A 25,217-nucleotide genomic window follows, 5' to 3' on the forward strand; every position below is an offset into this window, starting at 1 on the left:
AGGTGTCAGAGAGTAGTGGTAGAAAATTGTTTGTCCAATTGGAGGCCGGTGACGAGTGGAGTTCCTCAGGGTTCGGTCCTGGGTCCACTATTATTTATTATATATATTAATGATCTGGATGTAGGGGTAGAGAATTGGATAAGCAAGTAGATTAAAAGGTGATTTAGGAAGGCTGGAGGTGTGGGCTGAGAAATGGCTGATGGAATTTAATACAGAGAAATGTGAGGTGCTGCATTTTGGAAAGGCAAATTTAAATAGGTCATATACATTGAATGGTAGACAATTGAGGAGTGCAGAGCAACAAAGGGATTTAGGAGTTATGGTAAATAGTACCCTCAAGGCTGATACTCAGGTAGATGGTGTGGTGAAGAAGGCATTTGGAATGTTGGCCTTCATAAATCGGAGTATTGAATTCAAGAGTAGGGAGGTTATGATGAAATTGTACAAGGCATTGGTGAGGCCAAATTTGGAGTACTGTGTACAGTTTTGGTCACCAAATTATAGGAAAGATATAAACAAAATAGAGAGAGTGCAGAGAAGGTTCACGAGAATGTTGACAGGATTTCAGGGTCTGAGTTACAGGGAAAGGTTGTGCAGACTGGGGCTTTTTTCTCTGGAGCGTAGAAGATTGAGAGGGGACTTGATAGAGGTGTTTAAGATTTTAAAAGGGACAGAGTAAATGTGGATAGGCTTTTTCAATTTAGAAAGGGGGAGATTCAAACTAGAGGACAAGGTTTAAGATTGAAGGGGGAAAATTATAAGGGGAACATGAGGGGAAATTTCTTTACGCAGAGGGTGGTGGGGATGTGGAATGAGCTTCCGGCAGACGTGGTCGAGGCGGGATCATTGGTTACATTTAAGGAAAGACTGGATCGTTACATGGATAGGAGGGGACTAGAGGGATATGGACCGGGTGCTGGTCAGTGGGACTAGGAGGGTGGGGATTTGCTACGGCATGGACTAGTAGGGCCGAACTGGCCTGTTCTGTGCTGTAAGTGGTTATATGGTTATAAAACGATTCCTAATGGTTTCTCCCTCTACTTGTCTGTTCACCTTTAACACCTTCCATCCTACAACCTTTCGGCCCCTTCCCCAGCTTTCTCCCCTCCTTATATGTGTAAATTTTACCTTTTTTATCTTAGTCCTGCTAAAGCTTTTCTACTCAAAGTATTGTTTGACCACTTCTACATGGATGTTGTCTGACCTGCTGAGTTCCTCCAGCAATTCTTTGTCTCGTCAAGATCTCAGCATCTGCAACTTGCGTGTTTCACTTCTTTAATATTCAAAGTGCTTATTAATGATACTATAATGGTCATACCACAAGTCAGAGCCATGATCTACTTGTATTACTTTATTTTGTGCACTTGAAATAGACATAGCTCTGAAACAAAGTTTTGAATATACTTTCATTAATTTGTGCCCTTCTTATACTACAGAAATTAAACAAGGATTTGAAATATTTCAATTTTATATTAATTTCTTGCACAAACTTTGAATGTATTAAAAATACTTACCAAAAGATGTTGTAAATAAACTAGGATATTATTTGCATTACACCTTAATTAAATTAGAATAAATCTTCAGATTGTACCAGTCACTGCAAGCACACAGAATTTTCAATGTTTCAAAATATACAGACACACTAAACTCTTGTCTTCAAGAAGTCAAATATTGTTTTCAAATTTCACTTTGACTTGCAAGCAGCCTAGTATTCTACTAGTGATTTCTCTTCAGAGCACAAATAGGCAGTGCATTGAACAACATTCCAAAGGACTACCTCCTCTTCACAGCACCACTTTTCCCAGCCTTGTTGCCACTTCCAGATTTAGATGATTTGGAAGAGAAAAGGCGAGTCATAAATTCAGAAACATCTGGTAATTCGTGATTTGGGTTTAGCATGTTCATGGACTGCTCCATTTCCTGGAATAGAAATCAACCAGATATTGCAATAAGGCTTCACAAAGGAGGTGCAACAAATTCAATGACACTAAGTAGGGCTTTTAAGAACACTGAATATACCAGTAAGGTGAGCTTAGGACTGCAACATCTCAGAGTAAACATTGTGAATTATGAAGATACTGTATCTCAAGAGACAAATGTGAATAACGAAGACAGCAAGTCATCTCCCGTCTCTCCAAGAAACAGTATGGAGTTTTTATAAACAAATATTCTTTCATAATTGTTAGTTCTTATAGCAACCATCCCTCACTCTGTCCTTAACTACAAGGATGTACATTTTGATTTGACAAGGAGACAGATTGGATCAGACAGAAGAAATAGAACATAGAAAACAGAGTATTTAATAATGCTTTAAGAACAAGTTGGCAGTTCCAAAATGCATTAGAGGTGAGAGAGGATCAAATGAATCTTAAAACACTCTTGATAAACAATCTTGATAAAGTCTTCATATTAGTATATTTGTAAAATCTACTATTGTACAGGTTTAACGATGGGACTTTCAGGGTCTCATGGGCATCAATAGGCACATTATTTTAAAAATTGAAAGGTTTGACTAAACAGATTAGGAAAAATAAGTCACTTTTTTTTCCCAAATTTACCCTTTACTTCATTATATAAGATTTATAAAATTGGGCTTGGAAATCACAAATGAATTAATCAATTTAAATGATGAAGTGTGGCGGTACGCTATTAGGCAGGCGAATCTGCCCCGCTTGTCACGCACACAGCGGGGCAGCTGGCCAAAATGGCACTGTCGGGAGTTTCCTCCCGACCTCGGCACCGGGCTCAGAAGCCTGTGGTGACGTCGGGGGTCCCCAGCGTGGTTCTCAGCCAGGTCCGGCTGGGAGTACAAGACCAGCCAGGCAGCCTGCAATAAATTAGTTTTGCTCACTGAACTCAACCCATCTGGTTGTGCAATCCTTCTGTTAGCAGTGTAGCCACCGCTACAATTGGTGACCCCAACAGGTTCAAACGTCTTTGAACCTGACATGAATGACCCTTCGATCAACGCTATAGACATCAAGCTTCCTGACTTCTGGGTTCAGGAGCTGGAGACCTGGTTCAGCCACGAAGAGGCTCAGTTTCACCTCTGCCAGATTTCATTGGATTCAACCAAGTTCTACCATGTGGCCACTGCCCTGGACCAGGCCATTGCCAAACAAACAAGTGCTGCAACTCGTTCAGCACCCACCTGTGGAAAATAAGTATGGGACCATCAGGCGGGTGCTCACCAGCTCCCTCAGCCTCTCCAGGCACCAGCGTGCCACTTGGATGCTGCGCCTCAATGCCTTGGGGGACAGAACTCCAATCGAGTTGATGGACGAGATGTTCGAGCTCATGGGCGATCACACCAACTGCCCACTCTTCGAGCGCATCTTCCTTGACCATCTGCCTGAAGACATCCGGACGTTGCTGTCCCAGGAGAGCTTCGTTGATCCTAGGAAGGTTGCTCAAAAGGTTCAGGAGCTATCGAACAATTCCCGGAGGGCTCAGCAGTCCAGCAGGTTATGAGTCACGGGCATGACCACACCAAGCCTTACTCTAGCGCTGCGGTGGAACACCCGGCCACTGCAGGGGCCTCAAAGAGAATAGCCAGAAGCAAGCCATCCACTTCAGGCCTTGCTTCTTCCACCAGAGCTGGGGAGCCAGGGCTTGGAAGTGTCGTCAGCCCTACTCGTTTCAGGGAAATGAGCAGGCCAGCCGCTGTTAATGGCTGCGGCGGCTGGCCAACAACACAACCTTCTCTACCTGTGAGATTCAGTCAGCGGCTGACACTTCCTCTTCGACACTGAGGCCCAGACCAGCGTCATCCCGGCCATAGCCATCAAGACCCGGAACCGGCCTCGAGGACCTCCCCTCCATGCAGCCAATTCGACGGAGATCCGAAAATATGGAGACAAAACCATCCACTTCCAGATCGGCCAGTGGAAGTTCTAGTGCAGGTTCACCATTTCGTCCCTCCCAACCGCTATCCTGGGGGTCGACTTCCTCCTCGCCCACAGAATTCTGGTCGACATTCGAGGTAGGCGACTGGTAGATGCCTATACTTTCCAATCTGTTCACCTCAACGCCTCCCACGCGGAGCAGCCGCAGATGGCCAGTCAGCACGCCCAAGGACGAATTTCAGTGTATCCTGGACGAGTTCCCGTCCCTCCTCAAGCTGTTCTCCGTCGCCTCATCACGCCATGGGGTGTTTCATTACATCCGCACCCAAGGCCCGCTGGTCCACGGCGAGGCACACCAGCTCCCGCTGGATAAGCTCCAGATAGCGAAGGAAGAGTTCTCCCATCTGCAGGAGCTGGGGTTCATTCGATGCTCCGACAGTCCTTGGGCCTCTCCACTTCACCTGGTCCCAAAAGCCTCCAGTGGCTGGCGCCCTTGCGGAGATTATCGATGGCTTAACGACACGACAGTACCTGACCGTAACCCGATCCCTCACATCCAGGACTTTGCGGCCAACCTGCATGGTGCGAGGGTATTCTCCAAGGTCGACCTGGTGCGCGGGTATCACCAAATCCCAGTGCACCCCGAGGACATACCCAAAACTGCTATCATCACTCCCTCCAGCTTGTTCGAGTTCCTACGCATGCCATTCGGGCTCAAGAACGCCGCCCAGACCTTCCAGCGTCTCATGGACACAGTGGGCAGGGATTTGAATTTCGTATTCATTTACCTGGACGACATCCTTGTCGCCAGCAGAAACCGGGCACAACACGTCTCACCTATACACCCTCTTCTCACAACTGGCCGACTTCAGCCTAATGATCAATCTGGCAAATTGCCAGTTCGGGAAAGAGTCCATGCAGATCCTGGGCCATACCATCACGGCCGAAGGAGCCACACCTGGTGCTACGAAGGTCGCTGCAGTCAGGGAGTTCCCACGCCCGGACAACCTCAAGGGGATACAAGAGTTTGGGGGTATGGTCAATTTCTATAACTGCTTCATTCCAGGCGCTGCGCACATCATGCAGCTGCTCTTTGCCCTCACTGCGGCCAAAGACAAGACACTCGCCTGGACTCCAGAGGCCAGCAGGGCATTCAAAGCCACTAAAGATGCCCTTGTGAAGGCTACACTGCTCGTCCACCCACGCACCAACCTACATATGGCGCTCTCCATCGATACCTCTGCCACAGCCGTCGACGCCGTCCTGGAGCAGCAGGTGAACGGACAGTGGAAATCACTGGCATTCTTTAGCCGACTTCTTCGCCCGCCAGAGCGCAAGTATAGCGCTTTCGATCGTGAGTTGCTGGGCATGTACCTGGCGGTGTGTCATTTCCGCTGTTTCTTGGAGGGGAGGCCTTTCACCATTTTTACCAACCACAAACCCCTCACTCGGGCACTCGCTATGGCAAGAGATCCCTGGTCAGCCCGCCAACAGCGTCACCTCTCCTTCGTGTCGAAGTTCACCACTGACAATTGGCACAAGGTGGGGAAAGACAACATGGTTGCCGACGCACTCTCACGACTGGCCATTTGCGCGCTGACACCCAGCCTCGACTTCGACCAGCTCGCCCTGGACCAGAAGTCTGATGAGGAGACGCGGGCCTTCAGGACTACCATCACGGGCCTGTGGTTCCAGGACCTCCCAACTCCTCACGGTGAGGGTAGCGTCCTGTGCGATGTCTCCAGGGGCACCCCATGTCCAGTAGTTCCCCAGCAGTGGCACAGGCAAGTCTTCCACCATATCCATGACCTTTCCTACCCTTCCATCAGGTACACGGTCCATATGGTGGGAGAACGGTTCACCTAGCACGGGTTTCGGAAGCAGATTGCGGACTGGGCCAGAACCTGCACCCATTGCCAGCTTTCCAAGGTACACAGGGACACCAGAGCGCCCATACAATATTTTAAACGCGTCTGGGAACGGTTCAGCCATACACGTGGACATCGTCGGACCCTTACCCATTTCCAGAGGTAACCGTTACCTTTTCACAGTGGTAGACCGCACCACTCATTGGCCCGAGGCGATCCCGATGCCAGATGCCTCCACAAACTCCTGCTCCCGAGCTATTTTGAATGGTTGGGTTGCCTGGTTCGGCGTCCTGAACCACCTCACCTGTGATCGGGGCGCCCAGTTCACCTCTGCGCTTTGGGCACAGCTCGCCAACAGGCTGGTGATCGAGTTATATCACACCACGGCCTATCACCCACAGGCCAATGGGCTAGTCGAGTGATTGCACCGCCACCTTAAGTCGGCACTGATGGCCTGCCTCACCGGCCCTGACTGGGTGGACGAGCTGCCTTGGGTGCTCCTGGGCATCCGCTTGACACCCAAAGAAGATCTGCAGGCGTCATCACCCGAGCTGGTCTACGATGCACTGCTAGCCCTACCCGGTGAGTTCATCAGTGCATCTCATAACCCCCAGGAGTCACCACACGGTCTACTTCCCTGCTTCCGGCCCAGTTGGACTCCTTCACACCGCCTTGCCATCCAGACACGGCACACGGTCCTCTTATGTCCCCAGCGAGCTGTATTTCACAGAGTATGTTCTTAATCAGGCAGGGCCCGTCCACAGCACCTCTACAATGACCATTCGAAGGGCCGTACAAAGTCGTCCAGCATTTAGGATCCACTTTCACACTGGACATCGGTGGTAAGAGGGATCTGTTTACTGTGGACAGGTTAAAGCCAGCCCACCTCGACCTCACCGAGCCAGTAGTTCTGGCCCAACCCAAGAAGCGAGGCCGCCTGGCAAAAAAAGACATGGGGGGGGGGAAGGTACACCATTAGGCAGGCGAACCAGCTCCGCTTGTCACGCACGCGGAGCGGCAGCCGGCCAAAATGGCACCATCGGGGGGGTTTCCTCCCGACCTTGGCACCGGGCACCCACGTGATGCCCCAGTGATTTCGGGGCACCCCAGCGCTGTTCTCAGCCAGGTCTGGCCTGGGATTATAAGACCAGCCAGGCAGCCTGCAATAAATCAGTTTTGCTCATTGATCTCAATCCGTCTAATTGTGCAATCCTTCGGTTAGCAGTGTAGCCATCGCTACAGAAGATCACTATGAATCCAATGTTTCAAATTCACCTTAATACTTCACTCACACTGCATACCAATTATTCATCAGGATACCACAGAAGTACAATTTATTATCATATACATTTTTGAACCCAGTATGATTCAGGTGATATTCATCTTCATTAATTTTATCACAGCGTTGGAAGTCAAGTTTTAGCTCTGTTTACTCACCCGTCTCATCTCAGGATCATTAGTGTTGACTACTTTTGGCAACAAGAGGATGATGAGCAATGGAAGAACCATCATCATTACCTGTGGAGATGTCACAAATAGAAACCTTAAAAAGTCACCATGAAACAAGTATCCATGAGCTTTCAGCGCAATCTGAAGGAAACGATCTGGTACACCATCAGCATTTATAGTTTGAAATAAGAACAGATAATATTGTAATCAAAGAATACACAAGTAGAACAAAGATGGGAAAAGACAGTTGCTAAAGACTGACAAGTGTGTAATTTCCTCTTGCCCTGTTTTCTTGAATTTGACGATTCAACAAAAAAAAGTGACCATTGGCTGAACCAATACCATTTATGTTTCTTTAAATTCCATTTAAAGAAGCATGGGTTGGGTATTTTCAACACTGACTTTTACTGCGACTCATCCAAAATAAGAGACTTGAAAACATCTTTTCATTCTCAGAGGTTCAAAACAAAACCAATGTGAATTTTTGAGTTAACTATAGAAAACAACAACCACCACAATCCCAATGCCCTTGTAAACATCCTATGGAGGTCTGTGTCAAAGATGGTGCCTCTCATGCTCAGCAGCAGAGCCCAAGGAGTTGTGGACTCCAGATGACCAGAGGGGCACAGGGCACAAGAACGGGAGAACATTCCAAATGAGATGCCTGGGAGATGACCCTACAGGAAACGTAACCAAGACAGTGGATCAGATATTGGGACCAGGATTTGAGAGGGGGCCAAGGGAAAGAAGGGGACTTAGGCACTGAAAACTTCTTGATTGTAACAGAGGTTAGGATCTGGGAGCTCAGTTGTGTCAATGGATTGAACAGGCAGCTGTAGAGGCTGCAGGAGCAGGGGAGGAAAATCCAATACATTCGGTGTCTTTGGAGGGACTCTTTCTCTTATTGTTGGGGGTTGCTGGGTATGGTAGTGGCACCTGCTTTTGTGCCTTTATGCCAGGCAAAAGTTGATTAATTTCATGTACTTAACGTCCACAATATCTTATGTGAAATTGGGTGTTATGCAATGGGGACATTTTGCTAAGTATTTAATATGGTGTTCGCACAGCTATATGCGATACTGTAGTGTACTTTTAAACTTTTTACTTTTAAGTAGGGATCAGTGTTAAAGTTTGACAAATACAACATAAACCGTTTAAATCTTATCATTTATTTATCTATTTATTTATTTAAAAATTTGGTCATATGTGCAGATGGGCGCAAGCTGATAGGTCACAAGTCGGGGAGTGCTTGTGTACAATTTCCTATAGCTAGCATTTGCTTTTTCTAAATTGCTGCGGACTTGCTCGCAGTAACTGAATAATTATGGGTCCACGGACGTACATGCAGTCAGATATTGCCAGTACGGTATTAAGCGGTGCATACTTGCATTATTACACATACATGAGTACATGACAATAAAGGAATCTTGATATGCAAAGAATGGATGGATATATAATATACAAACAAAAGTTTGGTTAATTTTCCATTATGCTTGACACAGACGTTGAGTTCAAAAGAGTCTGTTCCTCATTGCACTATTCTATGTTCTCACAAACAGCCTTAATCTAAAATGCAAGTTAGTTTGGACCAATGATGTTGAGTAAAAGCTGATCTTCTACTTGGAAAGTATCACAGAAGCTTGCTTTAGTATCGACCTGGCAGAGAATGTCTTGGTGAAGATCACACGAACTGAACATTACTATCTCTACCTACCAGAGTTTAAAGATATTTACTGACAGGTAATGTAACTCCAAGTAAAATATTTTGAATATATTCTGAAGAAGACTTCTTCTCTTTATACGTACGATGTAAAAAGACAACATCATTCACAAGTGCTTACCATAGGATTCATGAGGAAGTCTGTCCATCCCCATGTTTCTCGCTTCAGAAAGTATGGAGGAGGACCAGAAGATTTGATTTGTATCGGATACGGCAGCCTTATAACTTCAGATGCCTTTAAGTAATTCACCTGCCGTGCCCTGGTAAGAAAAGAATAAGGAACTATTTTCATCACCTTTGCTTTAAGCTGTTGGTTTTACTTTACTCCCTTGATGCTGAACAATAAATGGCAATACACCTGACAAAGGCTGAAAACTACTTAAAAATCAGAGATTCATGATCTATATTAAATAGCCTTAGTTCAATTTGATTAATAGCCCAGTCTACATAATATACATTTTAGAAATGTGAATTAAAAACCTATCAAAATGCACATCATACTGTGAAACCAAAAAAACCATGCCTATAAGATTTGGAGCATTCTTACCTGATTTTCCCTTTGGAGGTGATGTCAACGCGCACAGGTTCAAAGCGGTATGCTGGTGAAACAACTTCCACTACATATGATCCAGAAGGGACATCATTTACAGTGAAAGTTCCATCTATCCTATAAAGCAAATTATTTTGTATGAAATACTTAACAGTTATTCAACTAAACAGTATACATTTGTTTAAGTTCCCAAATGTTGTCACTCTGTAATAAAATCTAAAGTACTACAAAAAGTCAAGGGGAAAAATATCTTAGTTTAAAGTTGAAAGCAAAGTATTAGGGTGGTTGGTACTAAACACATCCCTATTAGAATAATGGTTAGCTCAATGCTATTACAGCATTAATGATCCAGTTTGAAACCTGCTCTCTCTGTAAAGAGTTTGTACATTCTCCCCATGTCTGTGTGAGTTTCCTCCGTGTGCTCCAGTTTCCTCCCAAGTACAAGTTTGGGGGTTAATTGGTATATTTGGTTTGCATAGGTTGGAATGGCTGTATCTCTAAATTTAAATTTAAATTTTTAACAAAAGCATGCGAATCACAACAAAAGGGAAACATTATAGATCTGAATGTGAAGTAAACAGTGAAGGAAATCTAAAATGCTGCTCAAATACTGAAATTTGAACAAAGTCTTGAAAAATGAGTTTTCATCCCTGAAGAAACAACAGTAAAGGGACCAGACCACTGTGTGGTACTTCCTGTCAAAGGGCTTAAGCCTGAAATGTTGGTGACCCTTTACTTCCTATGGATGCTGCATGACCTGCTGAGTTTCTCCAGCACTTGTGTATTGCATTGTGTGCTAAGTGGAGATATTTGTTTCTAATTGAACTGTGTTAATAATAAGGCAAAATATCAAGTCTCATGCAGAGCATAAACATTATACACAAATAACCCTGAACAGTGAAGGCAAAAGTCTTATAATTAAAACAGCTGGATGGACCTAGGATTGAGAAACCATGGCATCTTTTAGGCTAATGAGCCACAAGTGAACATATTCTTTCACATTTGTTATGTACTAAATATAAAGACATTTCTTTCAATTTTGTCAGATTGTTTCTGACTGTAAATCATTAAATCTTGCGAATACTTCAGATTAAGTTAATTCACTTTGGTCATTATCAAGGGTTTTAGTGATCTTAAATAAAAAGTGCACCACATCAAAATCTTTCAGATGCAAGATTCCATTGTCATGTAACAAACATGGATAAATTGTCACCATTAGCTTAACCAAGCGCCCTCAACAATGTGAAAGAGAAGCAAAAGAGTGTTTCTTCTCCAGTGCTTTCGCTAACCCGCCAGCTGCACTTCCTCCTGCCCATTCCATCAGCTCCCAGTTCCAAACCTCTGATATGATCATTGTCTACAGACCTTTCGGAGCCCCTTCTTCCCCCAACAAATCCCGGTCCAAATATCCGATTGCTACGACCCAGCCTCCAGTATCCTGCAGCGTGAGACCTTCAGCGGCCAGTCTCCAGTAGCCTGTGAGTATCCTTCAGCCACTGAGCTCCACACTGGTCTGCTGCTGAGATCACCTTCCCTGTAGGGTCATTTCCAGTCTTCTTCTGGCAGTACGGTGTTCTCCCACTCTTGTGCTCTGCTGATCCCTTGGAAGCCGTGACTATTGTGGTCTGCAGCTAAGCACTGGCATTGCCATCTAGAGCAGAGAACTTTGCAGGTTTGAAGACATTAAATAAAAAGTCAGCCCCTTTAACAGACTGTTTTAAACCTGTACAGGGTCGTCAGCATCATGTCCAAGGCAGTAGGACCCCATAGAGGAGCGCTGTGTCTTTACAGCACAGCAAGGTTTTGTCAATGTAAAAAATGTTAATGAAATAAATAAAGATCATTACTTTTCCCCAATAGTTATTCTCAACATTACAGCCTAAAACTAGTTCTCAACCTTTTCTTCCCCCACTTACATATCACATTAAGTAGTCCCTTACTAATCTTAGAGCACCTATAGCATAGGATACCATAAAGTTTCACTTAGTAAAGAATCACTTAAGATGGTATGTGAGTGGAAAAAAAAGTTGAGAACTACTAGAAACAGTCATGCAAAGTACTCAAGAGAATTCTAGCTTGTAAACATCCATCAAACCAACAAGCCACCTGAAGCCAACTTGACAATAACAACTGAAAGCATAGGGCCTATATTATCCCAATAAATCTTCCAGATATTTCAAGCAAACTGTGATTTAAGGATTTATTAGGGCATTGGTCAGAAATGTAGATCTTAATCAGCATATTACAGAGAAATGGAAAGATAGAGAGAAGGATGCAGAGGAGATATAGATCCTGTCAGTCAAAGATATAGTCAACAATGTAAGAATAAGCGATTCTCAAAATCCTGTAAATAGGGAGCAGATATACTGGAAGGTTTCTTGGGACAGAGTGGAAGGATTTAAAAATAAACAGCCGTTAACACAACGTTGCTACAGCACCAGTGATTGGAACGAAGGTTCAAATCCAGCGCAGTCTGTTTGTATGTTCTCCCTGTGCCGCTGTGGGTTTCCTCCAGGGGCTCTGGTTTCCTTCCACTGTTCAAAATGTACTGGAGGTTGTAGGTTAATCGGGTGTAATTGGGAGTCACAGGCTCAAGGGTCGAAATAGACTGTTACTGCCCTGTTTGTTTAAACTTTAAAAAAAGTGAATCTACAAGTACTTGGAGCAGGACTTGGTGCAAATTAGGAGGAGCAAGAGTTTTCAATAATTATAATGACAAAAGATGTACTGTGAAATTCCAATAATCTACTCTGACTATTCAGCAATCCTGATAGTTTAGCACTTGGTTCACCAGGAAGCATTTGATGTGTTCCCTTCCCACTCAATGGGACTCCGGTTCCTACATTCCATCTAACGCACTGCAATTCTCATTCCGTGCTCTCCACTCACTTAAGAGCCTGGTCCCTTTCCACTTAGCAGGGCCCCCGTTCCCATGTTCCTTTCAATTTTCTGGTTTACTATGCAATATATAAAAAAGTTAAAAGTATGTGGAGGTATGATCAGAAACAAAATCTAATTGTCCTGAAAATATTGTATCACAGAATTCATTGAAAAATTCGGTAAAATGGTGCCCAATGGATGAAAACAGGCCTAAATTAACAGTCACCGCACCTTTCTATTCTGGTGTCCACCTGTTTTTTCATATTCCCAACGAAGAGCTCAGGCCTGTAACATTGACTTTTAGTTTCTATGGATGCTGTGGGACCTGTTGAGTTTCTCTCGCTCTTTTGTTCATTGCATTAGACCCCATCATCTGCAGATTTTTTGTAAAGCTAATCACATTACTTCAAAACAAATTATTTTAATTTTTCTAATCACTCAAGCAAATTTACTTAACAGCAGTGATATCCTGTTAAAATGAACATTCTTTCTGGATACAATGAGGAAATCCTTCCTTTGGCATAGGAGTGAATAATTCAAATCATAAAGCCAGAAATCCAATTTCAGGCATGGATGGAGAGGCTAATTTCACAAAGTAATAACTGGGAATCAATAATTCATCTCTGGATTCCTCTCGCACTCTACAGTGACATAATCCAGAGACCCTCTGCTGTGTTGACAAGGGATACATCATCAGAATCAGATCTTTTAAATCAGCATTAAACTGAGGCTTTACTCTCTCAGGCAATCTGATGGCAGAGGTGGAAGTTCATCCCAATCTCCTGCCAATAGTTATATCTCAAACATTACTGCTTGTGGGAATCTGCTCTGGGCAAATTGACAGCTGCATTTCCAACATTATAAATACTAAAAGAAAACTACTTCAAAAGGTCATTAAGAAATTTCACAGCAATATAGAACATAGAACTTCACTATACAATGCTTCAGCCATAGTCTCATGCCAACTATGCAAACTTACTCCACAACAATCCAATTTTTCCCTACCTCACACTCATGACCCTCTATTTTTCTTACATTCATGTGCTTACCTTAGAGAAAATGCCCCAAGTGTATCAGCCTCCACCCCCCCCCTCCCCGACCATTCTGTGTAAAAAAAAGGTTAGCTCTGTCTTTGCTCCAAACTTTCCTCCACGCACTACAGATGACTATAGTGATTTGCTATCATCAAACAGGAAAAAGATACTGACTGTCCTCTGTAAGAAAAGCCCTCTCTCTGTCAACCTTGCTTCATAAGACATGTTTTCTGATCCAAGCAACATCCTGGTCAACCTCCCTTGCACCATTTCCAAAGCATCTATACGCTTTTCTGTAATGATTTGATTTAGGTCAAAAACACCAAGACGTAAATGCAACTCTTTAAAGCAATGAGTGGAGATGCAGAAATCCCACCATTTCTTAGTCCAGTTTAACTCTCCAACCCCACTCTGGCACTGCATAAACTGGATTCTTCCTGTTTCTGTCAAGTTCAGAATGTTTCTGGCATGATTGCGATCTACAGAGAAAGAAGGAGGGCCAGGAGCCCCAACTTTCAGAGATCCTATTTGCCAGCAGTGACCCTGTTCTGGGCAGGATATGATCCCAGACCTCGACTCCAACACGCCCAGTTCGCCCCAAACCTCTTGGTGCTCCCACTTCCCAAGGGGCGACTGACTGAAGATGTCATTTGCCCCTCTCGTCTCTCCGCCTCACAACTATACCCTCCCTTTTGTCCAGCCCAGTCACCCCCCCCCCACCCCGCCCTCAGCCGCTCCATCCCCATCCACACGTGCCCACGCCCCGGACGTTTACTTGAAGAAACCGACGTGCTCCTCTCCCTCCACCAACACCCGGGCCGTGTGGATCCAATCTTGCGGCCTGACTCCCGGCACCACCGCCCTGCCCTCGATCTTAAACCTTTCTCCTCCGCCGCCCTCCGCCTCCGAGCCAGCGCACAGCCACCAGTGAGCCACGAACAGCAAACACGGGAGCCACCGAGAGCATCTGCGGGCACCAGCCGCCATCACGCCGTCTTGGAGGCGGAGATCCGCGCAGCCGCAGTGCCACTGTCAACTTTGACCTCCCGCCGGGCCGTGCATTGTGGGTCAGTGAAATCGCAAGGTTGGAGAAGCTCAGCAGGTCAGTCAATATCCTTTACATCACAGAGATAAAGATGCTTGTGCAAGGTATGGAGAAGGTCGGGATAAAAGGGAAAAGCATGGCAGGAGATAATAGGTGGAGAAGGGCTGGGCGACTCGAGAGGTGGAGAGCTGAGGGGAAAAGGGAGAACAGATATTAATGCCATCCGGCTGGAGAATGGCCAGACGGAAAATCAGGGGTTGGTCCTCCAATGTACACGCAGTCTTGGTGGGATAGAACACGAGGCCATGGATGGAAGTGGGACGCAGAACTGAAATGGCCAGCCACTGGGATGCTCTGTCACTGGGGCGGACAGAGGGAAGCGATCTCCCGGCCTGCGTTCAGACTTTCCGAGGGGGAGGAGGCCACAGAGGGATCACTGGATGCAGTAAATCACTTTGAAGCACTGTTTGGGCTCCGGACTCCATCGGAGAGCTGTTGGAAGAGAGAAAAAAAAACTGTTCTTGAACTTCGAGGTACTGATCCGTACCCAAAAGTGGCAGTGGCATCTAACAGATTGTGTCCAGGGTGACGGGGGTCCTTTATGATGTTGGCTGCTTTCTTGAGGCAGCACCTCAAATACCCGTCTTCAATGGATGAATAACCATGATGCAAACAATCCATCCGTAGACGTTTGAGAGTATACGACAAATGTCAAATTTATCTTTTTCCACAATTGATTTGACATGCTGGCTAAATTTAAAATAGATGGGACTCCCAGGAACTTGAACATACTAGCTTTATATATCTGCTCCATCAATGCAGACAGGTTTAATGTAACTTTTTAAAATCTTAAAGCAGTTAAAATAGATCCAAGCTCTTGGCCATGTAATAAAATCCAAAAGAGTGAGGTACCATTAACCCACAATTATGACCTGATTGGGATTGCTAAAACATGATGACAGGGCGACCAGGATTGGGAATATTATATTCAAGGGGTGAACCATGAAAGGAAAAAAAGTTGGGGTCGGTTAACACAATAGTAAGGAAGAAGAAGACCGCAGAGCCCACCTCACTGACAAAAGGCAAAGGAGGAAAAACCCAACACCCAACCCCAACCCACCAATTTTCCCCTGCAACCGTGTCTGCCTGTCCCGCATCGGACTTGTCAGCCACAAACGAGCCTGCAGCTGATGTGGACATTTACCCCCTCCATAAATCTTCGTCCGCGAAGCCAAGCCAAAGAAAGAAGAAGACCATCAGCTGAGATAACATGGAATCTGGATATGGAACACCAGAGGGCAGCAAACTTTAGTAGGAGTACTGTAGTACACAGACCACCAAACAATAGTTGAGATCTGGAATGGCATCAAACAATAAGTCAGATTATCTGAATGATTATGATAAATTGGGAAAAGGGGAGGTACGAAGAGACATGGGTGTTGAGGTGCATCAGTCATTGAAGGTTCTCCAGCAGACAAAGAAAGCAAAAAGCATACAGGTATTCATTGTTAGATTTGAATAGGGAAGCAAAAAGGTCTTATTGCAGCTGTATATGGTTTTGGTAAGATCATCTTACCAAGAGATGATCATTGTGTGTAGAAATGATCACCTATTGAAGGAGTGCAGCAAAGATTCACCAGACTGATTCCTGGGATTGCAGAAATGACATATGAAAAAAGACTAGCGAGACCAGCCATTCTCAATCTGGGAGGGGTGCACGGTACATTCAAGGGGAGATACGGACTAAAATCCTTAATAAAGGGGCTCCAAGGTAATGGGGGGAATCATTGAAACTGAATGGATTAAACATTTTTTGGGGAAAAGAAAGAACTGCTAGGCTTTGCTGTAGAGATGGCAAGCAATGTGAGAATTTTTCAAGGCTGCAGGAATTTGGAGACTACTTAGAATAACCCGGATAAATGCAGAAAATTAACTGTTTCAGAGCTTGCTTCGACATGATTTTGACTGTCATGGAACCAGATTCAGCAATGAATGACCTTGCATGTAGTTTTCCTTTTTTTAATATCACCTTCAATTCCTGGAAATAAGTCTGCACACTGAAGTTTTGCTCCACAGTATTCAGTTGTTATGCTCAGAGTAAAAAGCCTTTTTTTCTTTTCACCTCACGTACCAAATATTTTTTTGTTTTTTTTTTATGTAGACAATAGGGAGAGAACAGAAGAAACTAGCTAAACTTTACTGCTTCACAGAAAGGGGGCCCATAAACTTTGAGCAGAGTCCTAAGGGGGCCACAGCCAAAAAAAAGTCAAGACCAACTGGGCTAGACTACAATTGTGCTTGGTGGAATTCAAAAATTCGACATGGTTAGTTGAAAGAAGAATATTCCTGATGTTGGCAAAGTCCAGAACAAGGGGCCACAATCCAGGGATAATGGGTAAGCCGTTTAGGCCAGAGATGAGGAGAAATCTTTTCACTCAAAGTTGTGAACTTGTGGAACTACTGTAGAAAATTGTTGATGCCAGTTTGTTAGATATATTCAAAAGGAAGTTGGATGTAGCCAAGAAAACAGAAACTAGATACTGCGGTCCTATGATTCTATTGAATGGTGGAGCAGGCTCAAAAAGTTGAATGGCCTACTCCTGTATCTCCATTCCAAAGTTCCTTTTATTCTGATGTAATAATATAAAAATGTAATATGGATGATACATTTCAACTGTAAGGCAAACAATGAGTTGCCATAAGTATTGCCTGGCTCTCTATCAGTCGGAGAAAGAGAACCAAAGGAGAGTCCCTTCAGAGACACTGATTGTCCTTGGATTTGCCTCCAGCGCTCCCACAACCTCTGCAGCTGCACTGACTCCAATTCAAACCCAAGCTCAAGATACAAATCTCTTTAATGATTAGAAAGTCTTCAGCACCCAAGGTCCTCCTTGCCCTCAGCTCCCTCCAGAACCCCAGTACTGATACTTGGCTCCCATTAGCCAGTCTCCAGCAGCACACAGCCTGTATTAGTCCTCAGATTGCTAGTCACCAACTGCCGACAGCCTTTATGGGATTTTCAGCAGCTGAGTTCCTCGCTGGTCCTCTGCTGTAGTCGTCCTATAGGGTCGTCTCCTATAGTTGGAAGGGATGGGGGAAGGGGGGAAATGTTCTTCACATTTTTGGTCCCCTTCACTGGTCCGCTGTTCCCCTGGAGTCTGCCACCCTTGTGGTACTTTGCCCAGCCAGGCTTCAACATGTTGGGCATAGACTCTGTAGTTGCAGGATTTAAAAAAAAAATCACCATCAACCCCTTTAAAAGGTCTTTTAAAGCCAAATGAAGCTGCCAGAAGCCCAGTAAAGCAGCCCTATGTCTCCACTCCTTGCTCTCCCAGGTGTGCACCAGCAGCAGGACCGCCATTTTTATTCCATGCTCAACATTCCTGTGTTTATTGGTTGCATTAATATATATTTATCAAAAACAAACCCTCTAAATTGAAAGCAAACATAAAAGATTTACTGAACAATCCCATTTAAGAAGCTAAATACATGACGTGAATGTCGACAGTATTTTTTTTATTTAAGTGCAAACTCCCATGAAATGTCTACTTTAATGGTTAAATTAAAATAATACAGTACTATGCACATTTTGTTAAGGTCACCTTGCTGACATGATTAGTAAACTCCATGCTCAACTATGAAACATTACTGAAATTATAACTTAGTGGTGCACTGCCACTTGCAAACTTTACAATGTTGAATCAAAAATACAGAAAATACATTCATAGTATCCAAGTGCACTGAAGCAGCAGTTCAGTGGCAGCTGATTGGCACTGGTATGAAGAACACAGATCTCCTGTCCAAGTTAGACTGTACAAATCTGGAACGCAAAACAGTGTCACTTTGTCAGCTCATGGAGTCGAGTTACGTGCCTCTCGGCTAATAAACCACTTCAATGTGAAGTAGGTTCGTATGGTTCAATAGTGGTTTGAGAACATTCTAAGCAACGAATGCAGTGCTGAGTTTACTGCTGACCACTCCCTGCAATGCTGATTTCACATACATTTCAAGAAACAAGGTTTATGTGGCGTTGTAAAGCAGATGCTACTGCTGATGGTCCTGGAAAATCAAGTCCCCCGGATGCTGAATATACTTAGTATAACTGCTCCAGGTATGTTCCCACATTCTGCAGAAATAAAAAAACCCATCAAATCATTAAACTAATTCTTGCATGAGCCTTGAGAAGTTCATTAGCAATTTTGGCTACTTGTCAGATTTAGGTGGCTGTGAGATAACTTCACATCATTGTATTATCAAGTGTAAGGTACATTCTAAAAGATGGTGTTATAACATATTCTTAAATCTGATAATTAGTCTATTTATAGTGCTGGAAGATTGAAGTACAAGTTTACCCATCTTTGAATACAGCTTCTTGGATAAATGCTACATATGCTGCTGGCTGGAATAACTAAATCCCTACAGCGGGGGGGGGGGGTGCAACGCTGGATCTCCTCCTAGGCAATGACATAGGGCAAGTAGTGAGCTCTTTGGGATCAGTGACCATAACTCCATTGGTTTAATATGAAAGATATTGGTAAATTAAAAAGGATGCACAGGAGATTCACCAGGATGCTACCACATTTAGAGAGCTTAAATTATATAGAGAGAGGTTTGAGAGTCTTGGGTCTTTATTCCCCAAAGTGTAGGAGTGACCTTAGAGGCTTTTAAAATATGAGGAGCATGGATAAAGTCAAAACTCAGTCTCTGCCCCCCCCCCCCCCCCCCCCCACTACAGGCTAGATGATTCTAGAGCTAGGGGATACAAGTTTAAGGTTAGAAGTGAAAGATTTAACAGAGACCTGAAAGGCAAACCTTTTCACTCAGAAAGTGACCCATGTCTGGAACAAGCTGCCAGAGGAAACTAGAAATTGATACAAGTTTTGACATTCAAAAGATATTTGAACAGGTTTATGTTCCACGCTGTCGGAATCTACTTGATTAGGGATGTACTTGATTTTTACATTTAAGGAAATCAACCAATTTTATTTTTCATGATGGCTTGAAAAAAAATTACAATTTTTGCAGACCAGATAAAGGAATGCCTGATATTTTCTTATTTGCTAATCAAAATAAATCTAAAAGTCATTGTATGATGAACTGAACAAAACTAATAGCAAGAAGAGTTGAATGACATTATATTTTCTGTTGTAAATATGCATACTTCCTAACAACTGTTGTAACAATAACACTGAAATTACCAAGATGTTTGTTTTCAGGCTTATGCATTCAGTGGACAAAGGCTTAAAAAATGTAATGGCTTTAATGTGCAAATTCAGCTACAGGACTTGAAATAACTTTTTAAAATAAATTTATGGATTGGACATAAAATTACAAAATTTGGTTATGGAAATAATGAAGTGGAGGGAAGTGCAAAAGAGGGATTCAATTTGCATGATACAGGTACACAATCCTTTATCCGGAACCCTTAGGGGACAGTGTGTTCCGAATTTCAGATTTTTCTGGATTTCGGAAAGCCAGAGCTGCCTATCCATCCCCACCCCTTTCCAGTCGCCTTGCGCTGCCGTCTCCCCCCACCCCCCCGTCCGCCTGACTCGCGCTGCCGGTCTCCCCCCCACTCGCCCGCCTGACTCACACTGCCGTCTCTCCCCACTTGCCGGATTTTGGAGCTTTCTAGATTTTAGATGTCCAGATAAAGGATTGTGTTCCTGTACGAGCCATGAGTAACGGAGCCAAATCCTTTCCTTCTATATACTGTCAATCATTTGATGATGTTTTCATTGGCCAAGGGGAGGGACTATGATTTGTTTTAGAATTAAGAAAGAGCAAATTTAATTGTGGTTACCTTGTATCAAATTGTCAGATCAAGCCAGAATAATGAAAAATAACAAATTTGTAACAACGGCAGCTCCAAAACATTGGTTACCATTTACTTCCTATGGAAGTTCCATGACCTGCTGAGTTTCAGCGAAATGTTTTTGTTAACCTTATCAAAATACCATTTAAGGAGCAAAATCTCACTATTGAAGCGATTTGAACTCAGCATTTATGCATTTATACACATGAAAAAATGTAGAATGCACAAAATGCCTACTTAAAATGTCCAGAAATGCCAGAAGGTCCAAGCAGCTCTTAGGGAGAAACCCATCAATTCTATTCCCCATTCATTTCCCTATACCCTTGCAACTTATCCTCGTATATATCGAAAAACTTCCCCATGATTCCATTTCTGCAATCAAGCCCCCCCCCCCACCTTTAAGGGATAAACTATAATTGCCCAGTAAATCTACCAGGTCTTTAGGATGAGAGAGGAAACACGAGTTCAGGAATGAACTTGGATCCATGGACTACAAAAATCCTCATCAATACAATTCACGCAGGATTAAACAGCAATACTTCTAAATATACAAGAAAAATGTAGGCTCTGTAATACCAAGGTGGCAAGTCACTGTTACTCCCAAACACAGGGCACAATATTTTGCTCAAAGCTGTTAGTTCCACTGATAGGAATCCTGAACAAGTGCTGAATTTTTGCTCAACTGATCACCAATCCAAGGACAAATCCCCACTTCTATGGACTTGTGTAATCCAGAACGAAAATGCAAATGTTTAAAGATTTCCTAATATGAGGGTTAGAAAGCCAAGTCGATAACTTTATTCTCATATTTAGTAGTTTTTGAAGATTTTTAAACTTTTGTAAATGTCAGGGGCATTTCATTGAGGCCTAACTAGATACCAAAGCAATTCTTTGGGAATGACCTTTCAGTTTTTATGCAGTGGGCCCTATGCCATGCTTTGTCAATCATGTGGCAGTCTACTTCCTGGCAGAAGAGTGCACTCGAGGTGCCAGTCAGTCCAGGTAGATGCATGCTTCAAGAGCATGAGCAATAATATTGAAGAGTTCAATGGTCAGTTGAAGATTGACCCTGATTTCTTCTCTTTGAAAATATTTAATTTTAGCATGAGTGTTGATAAGAGGCTTGTCTTCAGAATTTAGTTATTAATATCTCAAATGTTTTGCTGCACCACAACCTTTATTGTGCTTTCCATACATGGATTAAACCTAATTAATTATTTCTGCTTCATGTTTCTTGATTTTAGTTCTGAGAGAATTATTAGAATTAGACAGAATTGTTTAATTTGATTGGTTACAAATACAGATTCTAACTGGTCACGAACCTCGAAGATCCCAAAAGGGCGAAATAATGAATTGAAGTTTATGAACAACTTGCAAGTTGCCCTTCAAAATCTCAGAAAAGTTGTGAAGAATGGAAGGGGCCGGTGCTGCTCCAGTGGTAAACACTGAAAAACACAAAGACACTAAGATAAACATTTCTTACCTTAGCTACTTTTCCAGTATACCCTGGAACTGAAGATAGATGATAGCCCTGTTCCCGTAGTTGTCGTAACTGATCTTTCATAATCACAACGTTTCTGGAAGAAATATTTCAATTCTAAATTTCAAATGGTCCTGATTAATAATGCTGATGGATAAAATATTTAGAAATACTGCATGTTTAAATAAGTATTAAATATACCATTTTGGGAACAGTTACTGTAAATGATAACATTCCAATATGCACCTTATAATGAGACCGAAATTGGCTGATGGGCCACAATCTGTTTCTGTTAGTCCTTCTCAATTGATGAATTCTTCACAGAGAGCAGCAGTAAATGATCTATCATTAATAACTACATTATAGCCCTTGCTTCTTTGGAATAAATTCACAATAATGCAAATACCAAGCTAACAGTAGCTAACTGAAAGTTTACAAGTGTTTTTTTTTACACTGTTGGTTGCTTTCAACTAATATTTGGTTAAAAAAAAATCAGCCAGCATTTTTCTTGGTCAAGTGGGAAAATTAAGTTCTGTAAATTAATTTCTTTTGGGAGGGGTGATTGCTAGAAGAGGATATTTGAATAAATAGTTCTTCATTCATTTAAAAGGTAAAATGAGTTTTTGCTTACTGGTCTTCCACACGAGTGGCATCATTATTTTTTGATTTTGTGGATAGCTCTGGCCACCATCGTTTAAGGACAGCTCGGAGCCAGTTCAAACCAACAATCAGGTATCTGTAAAAAAAACACGTAAAAATGGTTTAGGTCTTTTGCTATTACACATTTTAACAGATATGAAAAAACATAGATCTTTTTCATAAAATTTAAGAGTTATGATGATAACGAAGGGAACCGTTGAATTTTAGTTTTCTACTTAGTCTGATACAGATAAACTAAGTGAAATTTGTTCCCATAATCACTTGGTTATCATGCAAAGAACAAAATAAAATTTCTGTGGACATGGTTTAATTCATTTTCCAAGACATGAATAGGCAAGTTGCAGATGCGATTCAAGCACAAACAAATTGTTATAAATCAGTGGTTCTCAACCTTTTATTTCTACTCACATACCACTTTTAAGTATTCCCTATGCCATAGATTGCTTAAGGTGGTAGGTGGGTGGAAAGAAAAAGTTTGAAAACCACTGTTTGAATCGTACCTCATTGACTCGTGATGTGCACGGTTTCATAACTCCAAAGGAAATGGGCCAATGACAATTTTTCTCAAGCAAATTATTTCAGTAACAATTGGATCGAGAGCAGTGATTCTCAACCTTCCCTTCCCACCCACCTTAAGCAATCGCTTAGTAATCACAATGCACTTATGGCATAGGAATTCCTTAAAGTGGTATGTGAGTGGAAAGAAAAAGGCTGAGAACCACTGTTATAAACCCTGCTGGAAGATATGGTTAAGGAGTTAGGCAGCATTTAAAAAATAATTGTATCATAGTGAACAGCGTTAATGTAAACTACCACCAAAAGATCAAGCCCTACCAAACCAAGTCATGCCTCCCTACTGAATTTCTCAACAATATGGAATTTGCATTGACCTTTATACTTATTATTTGCTAATCTTTCAGGCATTCATCTGAACTCAGACTCACCTGATGTATTCATGGTGCACCAGCCAATTTTGTTTTGCTATATGAAGTTGCAAACTCAGATCCTGCTGCTTACACCAACCCAATACAGACTTCACGTAGCTGCCATGCTATGGATTTCATGAATAAAACAGCAAGAGATCCATCAGGATTTCTTAAAATAAGTAGTTTGTCAATGAGTTACAATGTAAAATAAATTGGTTATAATTTATTAAAGTGCCAAGAGCCAAGGAAATTGTCAGATATTTTTCTCCAAAAACTCATCTTTTCTGTGCTGAAAAATATTGTGTGCCATCCTGATGACCATGCAATAGGAAGGATATTATGCGGGAAAGGCTGCAGAAAAGGCTTATCAGGATTGTACTGGTACACAAGACTTGACTTATAAGGAGACATTTGATAGAATGATTTTTTTTCTCTGAAGTGTGGCAGGCCAAGGGGCAATCTTATGGTTCATTGAAATCTTGAAGAGTACACACAAGGTGAATGATCGGCCTTTTTCTAAGGATAAAGGAGTTCAGAATAGAAGGTGTAGGTTTAAAGTAAGTGGAAAAGATTTACAAAGATGGAGGGGCATTTTGTTGGATGAAGCACCATCCAATGAGTTTGGAAGCATTTGCTCGAACTTGAGCAGATAAGATGTTCCTATACACCTCAGAATTCATTTTGCTACTGCCATCAGCAGTTACATTATCAATGAAGATAAGTGCCCCAGTGCCTGTGGCAGTCATATTTGCCCAGGCCATAACACCCCCCCCACCCCCACCATGTTTCACAGATGAGGTGGTATGCTTTGGATCAAGATTCTTTTACACCTTCACACTTTGCTCTTGCCATCACTCTGATACAGGTTAATCTTGGTCTCATCTTTTTCCAGAATTCTGAAGGCTTTTTTAAATACTTCTTAGCAAACTGTAATCTGGCCATCATGTTTCTATGTCTAACTAGTGGTTTGCATCTTGCAGGGTAACCTCTGTATTTCTGTTCATGAAGTCTTCTTCAGACAGAAGTCATTACTATATCCACACCTACCACCTGAAGAGTGTTTCTGATCTTTCGGACAACTGTTTTGGGATTTTTCTTCATTATAATGAAAATTCTTCTGTTATCAGCAGTGAAGGTCTTCCTTGGCGATCACCGAGTTCACCAGCACACTTTTTCTTCTTAATGATGCTCCAAACAGTTGGTTTTGGTTATCCTAAGGTTTGGGCACTGTTTTATTCTTGTTTTTAAGCCTCATAATGGCTTCTTTGACTTTCATTGGCACAACTCTGGTCCTCAAGTAGAAAGATGGCAATTTCAGACTTCAAAGGTGATCAAAAGCTTAGAAGCAAGCCAAGCTCTCTTATACCGGCACCAAAGAAGTAATTCAAGATACCTGAATATTCAGAAATACCTGTGAAGCCAAATGTCCCAAGCATTAGGGTGCCCTGAAATGGGGGAACTATGTATAATCAGAACTGTAATTTCTACACGGTCAAACCAAACGGTGTACAAATAACCTTGAATAAAATCTGGGTGTGCACTTAAAAATCACATGTAAATTGATTGATTACAAATTTAAAACTGTGGAGCACAGGGGCAAATAAAGGGATAAAGTGTCTTTGTCCCAAACATTATGGAGGGCACTGTATATCTCAATCAACATACAAATTGTCTTTGCAACCACTGTGAATTCTCCTCCTCCAGTTTTCTAATTCTTAATCCAAAAAGATATAACAAATGCAGAGTAATGCTGTTTTTTTTTAGAATTTCAGTTATACTTACTCTTCAAACCTGCTTCTTAGTAATTCTTGTACTAATGGTAACAGATCAACACAACAACCCATGGAGATGCTTTCTTTTTCCTCTTCCAGACTATAACCAAAACAAAATAAAAATTAATTGTAAAAACCACTAGCAACCAATTGGCAAATCTTATTATGGTATG

The 25,217-nt window shown here is 42.6% G+C and overlaps 2 protein-coding genes and 1 long non-coding RNA gene across 3 annotated transcripts in view; 1 reads left to right on the forward strand and 2 right to left on the reverse strand.

Annotated features, from left to right (window-relative positions):
• Window positions 1–1,331: 1,331 nt before the first annotated feature.
• emc7b (ER membrane protein complex subunit 7b) lies at window positions 1,332–14,384 on the reverse strand. The gene is made up of 5 exons (XM_069917079.1): window positions 14,122–14,384; window positions 9,430–9,549; window positions 9,004–9,142; window positions 7,151–7,231; window positions 1,332–1,920 (listed from the first exon to the last, which is right to left on the reverse strand). Exons 1-5 carry the CDS (start codon window positions 14,331–14,333, stop codon window positions 1,774–1,776), a joined length of 699 nt encoding a protein of 232 aa, XP_069773180.1. The 5' UTR covers window positions 14,334–14,384; the 3' UTR covers window positions 1,332–1,773.
• LOC138753727 (uncharacterized) lies at window positions 14,073–23,548 on the forward strand. The gene is made up of 3 exons (XR_011351391.1): window positions 14,073–14,448; window positions 16,553–16,786; window positions 23,267–23,548. It is a non-coding gene; the product is annotated as an uncharacterized lncRNA (long non-coding RNA).
• Window positions 17,887–25,217, reverse strand: part of katnbl1 (katanin p80 subunit B-like 1) — a 28,465-nt gene continuing 21,134 nt past the window's right edge. Inside the window, exons 7-10 of the mRNA XM_069917078.1 lie at window positions 25,055–25,144; window positions 22,318–22,422; window positions 21,690–21,783; window positions 17,887–18,517 (exon numbers count right to left, since the gene is read on the reverse strand). Coding sequence (XP_069773179.1) covers window positions 18,485–18,517; window positions 21,690–21,783; window positions 22,318–22,422; window positions 25,055–25,144 — 322 coding nt within the window. The 3' untranslated portion in view covers window positions 17,887–18,484. The remainder of the gene's footprint in view (window positions 18,518–21,689; window positions 21,784–22,317; window positions 22,423–25,054; window positions 25,145–25,217) is intronic.

This window comes from Narcine bancroftii, chromosome 2, assembly GCF_036971445.1.
Source record: "Narcine bancroftii isolate sNarBan1 chromosome 2, sNarBan1.hap1, whole genome shotgun sequence".
Classification (NCBI taxonomy): Eukaryota; Metazoa; Chordata; class Chondrichthyes; order Torpediniformes; family Narcinidae; genus Narcine; species Narcine bancroftii.

Coding starts and splice junctions, on each gene's coding strand:
- emc7b (XM_069917079.1), bottom strand. CDS start 14,333: ATGGCGGCTGGTGCCCGCAGATGCTCTCGGTGGCTCCCGTGTTTGCTG. Junction 9,550..14,121: donor GAGCACGTCGGTTTCTTCAA/GTAAACGTCCGG, acceptor TTTGCTTTATAG/GATAGATGGAACTTTCACTG. Junction 9,143..9,429: donor ACCTCCAAAGGGAAAATCAG/GTAAGAATGCTC, acceptor TTTTCTTACCAG/GGCACGGCAGGTGAATTACT.